Below are 10,994 nucleotides of genomic sequence, written 5' to 3'. Positions count from 1 at the left end.
AGATACAACTTACAGCCATAAGCAGTACTTTAGTGACAAGGTTATTCATTCTTTTTCCTCAATCTCATTCAGGTGAGGAACAGTAATTCCATTGTCCCATGGAGCTGGCTCCTTTTTAATTCCACAATAATGCCCCCAAGGTCCTTTGCTGTTCAGCTTCACCGCGGTGTCTGTGGGTAACAAGGCTTGGTGGGGTCCTTTCCCCTTCGGCTGGAGAGCTGCCAGGTCCCAGTCCTTGAGGTGCTCCAGGCTCCTGGCTGGAATTCCTGTGGAAGGCACTCAGGGTCACATCAGCCTTCACATGGAGCCCTGTGGATCAGAGCATTTTCCAAAGGGAACGTTGGGGCAAACAGGGAGATTTGGTCTGGCAGGATCTGTGAAACAGCATCCTATAACATCTACTTGTTCTCCCATGGAACACTTGGCTGCAGGGACATATTCCCATTGTTCTTGCCCAGGTTTCAGGATTCAAACAGTGTTTTAATTTCCCCAGAACTGTTACTTCAGCTGGCTCAGGAGGACCATTTGGCCTCTGGACCCACACCTTGGCTCCATTATTAGGACTGCTGGATCCAAACCCTTTATCTCCACAGACAGTGGTGATTTGAGGTGGATCTCCTTTTTTCACAACTGTTTTTAAAACTGTATTATCAGTAATTGTCCTATCCTGTCATGGGGTTGCATAATCAAATCTTGTTCACTATTGTTAACCAGAATTTAACTTCTTCTTGATTATTTTTATCAATTTCTCCTCCCATGACATGAACAATTTGCAAGGCCAAGCTGCAGTGAGCAGTTATCAAACCAAAGTGTCCTGGAGGAATCTGAATTCCTGTTCTGGTATTGATAACTCTCATTTGCTTCTGATTTATCCTCATTAAATCTAAAGCATAAAGGTCCAGCCATGCAGCTTCTGGAGTGGACCTGTAAGGGGTTCTCCATCAGGACAGGTTCCCATCTCCTCATTTTTTCATCTGCTCTTTAACAAACCCTCCATCCGTTTCACAAATCCTGCAGCTTGTGGATAGTGTGGTATATGAAAAACCCAGCAGCCTTAATCACTTTATTTCTCACAGTAACAGAAAAAGCATTCCATATCACAGTATCAGCAAACCCTATAAAAATAGCCAATTTCATCCCATCCTCCTTTATTCATTATACACAAACTCGCCAATTTTCCCACTGATGTTCAGGTCCTGGCCAAACATTTGCTGTAGGGTATTTAGTGTTACATCCCTGAGCAGCAAAAGGTAACAAATTGTCAGCATTATTTCACATTATTATTTAGTTTGTACCTACATATATATACATACATACATATTTTAATTATATTTTACATATAATTTTTAGTATAAATATATATATTTATTATATTATTATATTATTTCACTTGCACAAAGAAATCTGAGCTCGAGATTAAAAACTTCTGTTGCTCCATGTGGGAGCATTCCAAACACAATTGTTCCTTCTGTTGGTGCTTTTTCCAATATACTGTTAACAAAATTTTATCCTCATCTTCCCAAACCCACAAGATCTTTTCCTTTCTCTGTATGCAATTTTGGATGCATTTTAATGCATCCAGCGGATCAGCTTCTTTTAGCTGACTTCCCCATTGCTCACACGGTGCTCTGATCTCAGCTCACTCCAGAGCCAGTGAACTATAGGGAAGGTCTTCCCAACCAGGAATCTTGGATGGGACCAATTCCTTACATTTATATTCACCAGTTACCCTCAGACTTTACCATCACCCAGCCCCACACATCAGCTGGGGAAGCTGTCACAGCCAAGGACTGCAGAGCCACTCTGGACACTGGGAATTCCTGCAGCTGTGTCCAGCCACAGGTGAGGCTTCCAACCTCGCTGGGAGAGAGCCCAGCTTGGAGAGTGCTGAACAAACAAACTGACAGCACTTCCAGTGCAGGAACATCTGGATTCATTCTCCTCTTGGATTCTCCCAAAGCCTGGCCAGGGCTCCAGGAGGAACCAAGGCAGTTGACTTTGACCATATAGCCCCAAACCAGGCCAGATGTTGGATTTCATGGCCTTGTTTAGCTTCTAAATACAGAAAAGTCAATACATGTTTCACTAATTAGTGGATACATCTATCACAATGCTAATGATCATGAATATTTTGTTAATGAGTGGATACAAAGATAGCCTTTGGTTGGAAGGTTCATGGAGAGGTCACCTTTGGCTCAGGCCTGTTGTTCAGGCCTCAGTCAGGCCTCTTGTTCAGGCCTTGGCACTTCAGGGATGTGGTTTAGTGCTGGGCTGACAGTGCTGGGTGAACGGCTGGGCTTGATGAGTTCAAAGGTCTTTTCCAACAGAAAGGATTCTAGAATTCCAGGATTCTATCTGCTGGATTTAGCTTGGTCCATGTTAGCAGCATTATTTGCTCTGAAAGTTCCCTCTTGGTCAGCTCTCGAGGCCTAAGGCTTCAGGCCCTTTAGCTCCTGGTGCTAAGCTGCTCATGCTGAACGAGATGAGTCGAAGAGAAGAATACAGTTCATCCAATTCCTTCTGGGACACTGAGAGGGGAGGGTGTGAAAACAGGAGCATTGCTTGGTGTCACCTCCTCTCTGCCCTTCACGCCTTTCAGTGCTCTGAAACAGCCAAGAGCTTTCTTCAAGAGTGCAAGGAAGCAGCTGTTCCTTCTGCCAGGTCTGGTTCTCTCCAGTCTCTGCACTTGACTGCTTTTGTCCCTCTTGCTGTGCCCTCTGTTCCCCCTCTGCTCACTGGCTGCTGCCCAGGACTGTGGAACTGGCCCAGATCAAGTGCTCGAGAGCCTCATTTCTCTGCCCTTGGAGCTGCCTGGGCACAGCAGCCTTTTCCATCTGCAAGCTCCATATGGACAGGGAGTGCCCAGCTCCGTTCCTTGCACAACCTGCAGGAGCCCAGGGCCTGCCATCTCAAGTCCCTGCTGGCACTGAGGGCCCCCAGGTGCCTCAGGCTGCTGTGACACCACTGCAAACAGGAGGCAAGAGTGGCAGGGGCTGTGCTCAAAGTCAGCTCCATTTGCTGCTGCTGCTGCTGCTGCTGCTGCTGCTGCTGTGGGGTCATTTGTCCAGCCCTGCCCCAGACTCAGGGATCAGCTCCAGGCCCTGCTGCTGCTCCCTCGGGATCAGCCACAGTTTGGTTGTTGCTCTCAATGCCAGCAGAAGCAGTGGCTGAAGCAGCAGGTGCTGACAGTGCCCCAAGCCCCGGGGCCAGCGGGAAGGGAGCTGCTTCACATGAGATCCAGGAGCAAAGGACATATCTTTTTTAGGACATGTTTTCTGTTTAAGGAAAAAAAGAATAGAAAAAAAGCCTAGATGAAATATGAAAGATAAAAACAAAACTCAGGTGTGCAGTGTAAAATCGTCTGTAACTTTGGGTTAAGAGGTAACTGATCTTTTGTAAAAGAGAGCTCAGTTATTTACTTTGTCAATGTGCTGATAGCATGGATCTATCTTACTGACTTCAGCAGCCTTTTTTTAATAGATTTTGGGGTTGTTTCCAATATTAAGTTATTTTAAATTGTGGTTGAAGCAATCAGAAATTGATTGTGCCATGCCAGCTCCGAGCAGGACTGGGAATCCAGATTCTGCTGATCCCCATCTCATTAGCAAGATGCCCTTCCTTCTCACCCTGCAAATGAGCTGTGCATTCCCTTTGAAATTGTCAGGGGTTTCTTAAAGATGCAAAGTCCCACTTACAGCTTTTTGCTCTGGTTTGGAAGTGGAGAAGGGCAGTTCTTCATTCACCAACTCCAGACTGCACTGCCTTAGGAACACAACCCACTCACCAGGTTTGGCTCACTCGTGGCACTTCTAGAGGAGGAAGAAAGTGCAATTGCACAATTCCAACGCAAAAGGAATGAAGAGTGGGACAGACAAAACATCCTGTGGACATACAGGCATTCAGCTGGGACTGTGGAGTGTTGGGGTTATTGCCAATTGGATGTGTATCCCTCACTGCAATCTCTGGGCCTGCAGGAGAGTCTCACTCACCTGCACAAGCAGAAAGCTCCGTCGGTGTGCTCAGAACAGGCTCGTCTGATGCAGAGCTGTCAGAGCAATGGGAGGGCAGAGCAGGCCCAGCCGTGCTCAGGGCTGAGCCCCAGCAGAGCCCTGGCAGAGCCCAGAGCAGCCTCAGCATCCGCAGAGCCCTGCTGGAAGGAGAGAAACCAGAAACTGCCCATCAGCTGAAGGCTCCTGTCCCCCTTGTCCCAACTGCCTGCAGTGCCCAGGCCATGCTGGCTGAGCTCAGAGCTGTGCCCAAACCTCCCCATCATTGCTGCCTTTGGGAGGAGAGCAGGAGGGCAGGACATGTGCCCAGCCTCCAGCCAGCCCTGGCAGATCCACCTCTTCAGCAGCTGCCCAGAGCAGGATGCTCCTGTGCTCGCTGCCATCTCCCCAGAGCCCTCATCTCACCCCTGCCGAGAAGATGGGGATCCACCTCATGGCATCTGCTGCTGGAAGAAAAGCTGCTCCCAAAGGATGTCCTCACCTTTCTCCAAGGGCACATCTGAACCAATTCTGCAGCTGGTCCCAGCACTGCTCCATCCAGACCAGACAACAGTGAGAGCTCTTCCTTTAAAAACCAAACAGCAGAATAATGAGATTAAAAACCAAAGGTGGAAACAAGAAAAAAGTTACAACATTATCACTGTCAGGAGCTCAAGGAAGGACTGACCCCTCCATGCCAGGGAAAAACCCACTCACGGCTGGGGAAAACCAAGGTTTCTCCCTTCCCCCTTCATTGCTCCCCCAAAATAATGGTAACCCAGGGCAAATAAGAGCAGTGGAGCAGCCCAAGCCCTTCCCTACCAAACAAACCTGCTGCTGCACAGCTTCTGGAGTCCCACCTCTGCTTCCCCCGTGGGGGTTTGTTTTGGTCAGGGTGGCTGCTCCCAGCTCCAGCCCCAGCCCAGGACTCGCTGCCTGCTGGGGGCTGCTGCTAGGGCCTGGGGCTGCTGCTCCCATTTGGGATCCAGCCCAGCTAAAAATCAGCTTGGCAGCCCACTGAAGAATGAGCTGCACCTGCCCCAGCAGAGCGGGCAGGGAGTCTTCGGTGCCCAGCCAGGCCATGCAATGCCCACGTGTGGGAGCATCCCCCTGGCTGTGGACTCATCTGCACGTTGGCTCTGGAGCCTGGCTCTGAGGCAGGTGCCCAAGTGAAAGTGATCGTCTTCAGCTTGCAAGTGGCCAGGTCGAGGTAGATGTTGTCATCCTTGAAGTCATCCTGGTGTCTCCAGCTGCAGCTCCACCTGGTGCAGCTTCTCTGGGGGCTCCTTCTTTCCCTGGGGGTGAGACTAGGCTGTCAGTGTTCTGCCCAGGGCCCCAGCTGAAGTGCGCCAGGACAAGATGTGTGGAGCTGTTACTTGCCAGGCCAGTGGATCAAATGTGCTGGTGGATCTCTCCCTTCTTCTAGGGCTGATGAATATCTTGCATCCAAGGGTCGTTGAAGAGGTCTTCCAGGGATGGCCTGTCCATGGGTTGCATGGATAGACACCTCTTGATGAGTTCTTGGCAGTCTGAGGAGAGGAAGCAGAAAGTGCCAGTCAGTTGGAGAAGGCTCCTGTCTGCTTTTCCTCACTGTTCCCATGCCCAGGCTATGCTGGGTGTGCTAGAGCTGTGCCTAAGCTTCCCCATGCATTCTCTGTTTTGGAGGAGAGCGGGACGTGTGCCACCTCCCCAGCAGCTGCCAGAGCAGGAGCTCATGAGCCCGCCGCTGTCTCCCAGCGCTGCTCTTCCCCCCCGTGCTGCAGAGATGAGGATGCACCTGGAGAGAGCCGTTCTGGCAGCGGGAGCTGGCCCCAGCTGATACTTCGGCCCCTGCTGAACGGGTGCTCCCCGCAGACCATCTGGTGCAACACGATGCCCAGAGACCAGATGGTAGCTGGCTCGCCGTAGTACCAGCCGAAGTCCTTCCACTCCGGGGGGCTGTAGGCTGCTGTTCCTACAGAATACACACACAGTCCATCAGGGGAACGCTGCCTGCTCCCAGAGCCTCGCCCCAGCATCCCTGGGCACGCTGTGCGAGCCACTGCCTTCTCGCCAGCAGCACCTGGGACTCGTGCACAAACCTGGGCTTGCAAGAGGGCAGCCCTGGGAAGCCCTGGGAAGGCCCAAGCTTGGGCCCTGACATGCTGGGCCACCAGATGCTGGGAGTGGGAGCAAAGCCCTGGCTGGGCTCACCTGCAAAGCTGGTGTATGCTGCCTCCTGGAGATAGGTGCCACAGCCGAAGTCAATCAGCTTGGCCTGTCCCGTGCACAGGTCGATGATGACGTTCTCTGGTTTGATGTCCCTGTGCAGGACCCCGCAGATGGTGCAGTGCCACACAGCCTCCAGGACCTGCTGGAACAGCTCCCGCGCCACCTCCTCGGACAGGAAGCCCCGTGCCCGAATGAAGCGGGAGAGGTCCTGGGAGTGCTCCGGGCGCTCCATCACCATCCAGATGCAGGTGGAGAGCTCAGCCCACTCCAACAACTGGATGATGCTAGGGCACCCCGTGGACACCTTGCTCAGCAGGACTATCTCCAGGGGTGCGCTGGTGCCGTCGGGCTGCGGGAGGAGCACGGTGCCGTCAGTGGGGCTGATGCCGTGCCATGGCTCTGGGATCCCTCAGCCAGCCCGGGATGCTCTGCGTCCTACGCTGAGCCCACGCCCGCTCTGCCTCCCTCGAGGCGTCCTGGTGCTCCCGCCTGCCGGGCCCCGGCTTATCCCCGCCCGGCACGGCCCGGTTTCTGCCGCTGGCCCCGCTCACTCACCAGCTCGGCCCAATGATGGATGCGGTTCCTGGAGACACATTTGATGGCCACCTGCGAGCAAGGGGAGCAGTGGGATGAGCTCGCCGCCCGCCCTGCCGAGCCCCACCCTCCTCCTCCTCCTCCTCCTTTCTCCTCCAGCCCCGCCACTCACCGGGGCGCCGTCCGCTAGGCGTGTCGCTGCGTAGACGCTGCCGAACCCGCCTTTGCCCAGCAGCGAGCCCAGCCGGTACCGCTCCTGCAGGGCCTCCTGCGTCTTTCCTGCGGGCGAGACGCGGATGTCAGCGCTCGGCCCGGGGCCACACGCGGCCCCCGACCGCCTCTGCACCGCCCCGGGCCGGGCATCGCCCTCTGAACGGGGCATGGGCGGCTCGGGGCCGGCGGCCGGGCTGTTGAGCGGCGGAGCTCGGGCCGGGGAAGGTGCGGCGCGGGCGGCGGGAGCGGCCGAGTCGTGTGTGTCCTCCTCGGGCCCCGGGAGGAGCCGGTGGGGCCGGAGCTGGGTTTGGGGCCGGGGCCGAAGCTGGGGCCAGGGTCGGGGCTGGGGCCGAAGCTGGGGCCGGAGCTGGGGCCAGGGTCGAGGCCGGGGCCGCGGTCGGGGTCGGCACTGGCCTGCGTCGGGGCCGGGGCCGGCTCGGGACAGGCGGAGCCAAGGGGTGGCGATGCTGCCCCAGACGTGGCCACTGATGCCCGCCCAGCAGCGCCACAGCCATGCCGGCAGAGCCGGGCAGAGGCGAGGGCGCGGCGGGACGCCCAGGGGCGGGGAGGGGGCAGCCCCGCCCGGGGCCGGGGGCGAGCCTGGGGCATGGCCCGGGCTGGAAGGAGGAGAGGGAGGGCGAGAAAGGAGGGGACGCAGGGAAAGGGACACCGGGAGGGGTTGTGGGGCAGGGGGAGAGGGAGAGGAGGAGCAGGATAAAGGGAAGGAGAGGGTCCTCAAAACTCTTCAGTCGCTGCTGCCGCCGCTGCCGCCGCTGCCGCTGCTGCCGCCGCTGCAACTGAAGCTCTGGGGCAGTTAGTCCGAGTGGCCGTTAGTCCGAGTGGCCGTTTGTCCGTTCCCCGCTCGCCCCCGCGCGCCCCACGGCCGAGCCCTGCGCGCCCCCGGGGGCAGCCCCTGAGTCTGTCCAAACACGGGAACTTTGCCGTGTTCAGCCCACATCCAGAGGCTTGACTGCTGCACAGTGGCACAGCAATCCCCTTGGCTGCTCTGTGCATTGTCCCTGCTGAGGGTCAAACACTAGTGGAGCACATTCCCTGTCTCTAGAATTCATACCTCACCCAAGCACTGCACTTGTGTCTCCAGCATTGCTTTCCAAGCAGAACGGGGAAAGACAAACTGTGTGTAACTCATGGTATTTCAGAGAGTCTAAAACATGCTAAGTCATAGATCTTCGAGGTGAGATCCATTTGCAATTAATGGGATGGAGAAGTAGTGCAACATGGAAAAGGGGAGCATAGAAATAAATAGAGGAAAACATCTTGAATTGTTTCTTTACCTTTTCTTTTCACTTCTTGAAAGCTGTTTCAGTTTTTCAGGAATCTTCTCCACAGTCCTGTTCGCTCTTTTCAAGAACCTTTCCTGGAGGGAATGAATTGCAGGGATTATTGGGCTGAGCTGGCCCTGGCCGGGTGCCTGGTGCCACCAAAGCCATTTTGTCACTGTCCTCAGAGGTGCAGGACACAGAACCCAGGAGGAAAGGCTCGTGGGCTGGGATAAGGGCAGGGAGAGGTCACTCACTGGTCACTGTCAGGGGCACAACAGACACAAGCTAGGGAAATTAATGGAATTGATTTCTAAGCAAATCACAGTATGAGGAGAATTAAAACAAGCCCTAACAAAACACCTTCCCCACCCCTTCCTCCTTCCCAGGCTCCCAGCCTCCACCTGCAGTCCCTCCTCTGCTTTCTCTGCAATTGGAAATTTGTCACCAGCCACAAACTTTGCTTTAGCCTCATCTCGGGATCCCTTCCTGGAGAGGAAGAACTTTGTCCAGCAGAGATTTAGAGTGCAGCAGCCTTTAAGGCTCAGGGTGTTTCTCCTGCAGCTCCTTGTAGGTCTCCTCTTCCTGTGCTGGGTCTCCTGTGCCACAGAACTCTGCCAGCTGCAGCTTTGCAAACATCAGCTCAAGGTCTGGATGTTCCTGAACGACTTGCTCGAGGTCCTTGGGGGCTGCATCCAATGCATTCTTCTTGTCCTCCCCCTTTGCATGGAGCCAGTGGATCTGCTGGCCCCTGGCCAGGGCCTGGCAGAGCAGGTGGAACCTGGGTCCTGCTGCAGGAGCTGGGGGAGCTCCAGGACTCGCTCTGGCCGCTGGGGCAGCCACAACACAAACCGTTCCCAGCCAGGAGCCGAGGGCTCCTTGTGGCTCTGCAGGACCTTGTCCCTGGGGCTCGTCTGGATCAGCGCGGGCAGCTGGGCTGCACTTGGCTTCCTTTGTGTCCCTGCTTCCCCTGGGACGGCAGCTGCCCAGCGCCGAGGGGACAGCAATGGCACCGGGGCAGTTTGGGGTGAGGTTCAGTGTCAGTGCCTGGCATGAATCCCAAATCCTTCCCGAAGGAGCAGAGAGTGCTGACAGAGCACAGGATGCTCTGCTGAGCACGGGATGGACCCAGGGTGGACAGCTCCGGACTGGTGCTGCCAGTGCCGCGCGGGGCGGGGCCGCTTTGGGGACCCCCAGGGCAGAGCGCTTTGGGCTGCTTTGGGGCTCTGGGCACCTGCAAAACCGGCGCTGGGCACGGCAAGAGCGTGTGGGGGCAGCTGGGGCCCTACTGGTGGCACTGGTGGTGCTGAGAGTCCCCGGCCACAGGTGAGGAGCTCTGGGGTAAGCTGGGAGAGGAGCAGGGGGATGGGGCTGGTAGATGGGAGAAGGGGTGCTAAAAGGTGGGGTGAGACCCCCCTAACCGAGTGGGAGTGGAACCCTGTAAAAATCAATGTTTACCAAATATGTTAAAAGCCACTAAGAATGAAGAGGGATGGATGAATTACCTTTTGTAATGAGGGAAATAAAGGAAAAAACCCACAACAAAACCCACTGGGGGACTGAGTCCAGGATATCTAATCTCTGAAATTCTCTGCTTGGTGTGGGATAGAATGAAATTGCAAAATCGGTAACAGTGAATTGTTCAATTTATTTAAAAACAATCCCATAAACAGGAAAAGGCCACCTCCTGGTACAGTTAAACAGGGAAATTCACCTGGAAGTTACTGGAAATCGATTTCTCCAAATTACCCAGACAAATTTGGAATCACTGTCTTTTGGTATTGGTGGACAAATTTTCTGGATGGCCAGAGGTCTTTCCCTGTTGCACCAATAAATCCAGGGAAGTGGTAAAAATTATGCTTAATCAATCATACCAAGATTTGGGGGCAACTTGGTTTGTCTTCAGGGAGAAGCCTCCATTTTATAGCAGATGTGGTGCAACAGCTGAGCAAAACCCTGGGTATAAAAAGGGACTGACACAGCCCTTGGTGACCACAGGTGAGTGGGAAAGTGGAAAGGATGAATCAGAATTTGAAACAACAAATTAGGAAAATGTGCCAGGAAACCTCTTCAAAACAGCCACAGACCCTTCCTCTGGCTCTTCTGTGAGTCAGAATTCAGCCAGGGACAAAAACAGTGAATTGCTGTAGGGTTGGCTGTACCAAACACCATCAGTTCCTGGAGAAATCCATCCAAAGGGAGAAACAGACTTAAATCTATACCTGGTTTCTTTAGGAAAGGTGGTTTATAACCCTGTCAGGACCAGTTGCTGTGGATGTCCCTGTTGATCCATTCCAGTCTGGGGATTTTGTGTATGTAAAGAGTTGGAGCTCTGAACCCTTGAAGGAAGAGTGCAAAGGAGCTTTCCAAGTTCTCCTGGTAACCTACACTGCCCTCAGGGTGGAAGGAATTGAACCCTGGGTTCATCACACACAGGTAAAACCAGCAACCACATATTAAATACAGCAGAGAGAAAACTGACTGATACCCTGGACCCTACAGGTTATATATATATATATATACTACTGTTTTAGGTATCAAATATGAGTTTCTAAGGGGATACTGTTTATTGGATCTAGATGAAGATGATGACTAATTGCATATTTATAATAACATTAGAAACTATGTTGTTAACCTCTGGGGAGGGGAATGTGGTCCTAAAGTTAGCGCAAGATTTTTGCAGATTACAGAATGTAACCCCTGTAACAGCTTGTTTGCCAACACATTTTCTCTGCAGAAAATCCAATTCCGTGGGGAGCTTTAGTCAGTG

At 53.8% G+C, this 10,994-nt stretch overlaps 1 protein-coding gene across 1 annotated transcript; it reads right to left on the bottom strand.

The window, feature by feature from the left end:
- Positions 1–5,408: 5,408 nt before the first annotated feature.
- On the bottom strand, positions 5,409–7,113 carry LOC146420380 (serine/threonine-protein kinase pim-1-like). Its single transcript, XM_085048333.1, has 5 exons — positions 6,904–7,113; positions 6,753–6,803; positions 6,180–6,546; positions 5,764–5,940; positions 5,409–5,515 (listed from the first exon to the last, which is right to left on the bottom strand). The coding sequence occupies exons 1-5, from the start codon at positions 7,111–7,113 to the stop codon at positions 5,409–5,411; spliced, it is 912 nt and encodes a 303-aa protein (XP_084904459.1).
- Positions 7,114–10,994: the final 3,881 nt, after the last annotated feature.

Source organism: Lichenostomus cassidix, unplaced genomic scaffold, assembly GCF_008360975.1.
Source record: "Lichenostomus cassidix isolate B80296 unplaced genomic scaffold, HeHo_3.0 HiC_scaffold_892, whole genome shotgun sequence".
Taxonomy (NCBI): Eukaryota; Metazoa; Chordata; class Aves; order Passeriformes; family Meliphagidae; genus Lichenostomus; species Lichenostomus cassidix.
Note: the sequence above shows the minus strand (reverse complement) of the source record. Positions and strands in the feature narration are given on the sequence as shown.

What these genes read in the sequence shown, in the direction of transcription:
- LOC146420380 (XM_085048333.1), bottom strand. Translation starts at nt 7,113, where the DNA reads ATGCCCCGTTCAGAGGGCGATGCCCGGCCCGGGGCGGTGCAGAGGCGG. An exon ending in TCCATCATTGGGCCGAGCTG is followed by an intron (nt 6,547 to 6,752) that starts GTGAGTGAGCGG and finishes CTCCTCCCGCAG; the next exon opens with CCCGACGGCACCAGCGCACC. An exon ending in GCCAGAACGGCTCTCTCCAG is followed by an intron (nt 5,516 to 5,763) that starts GTGCATCCTCAT and finishes TCCTCTCCTCAG; the next exon opens with ACTGCCAAGAACTCATCAAG.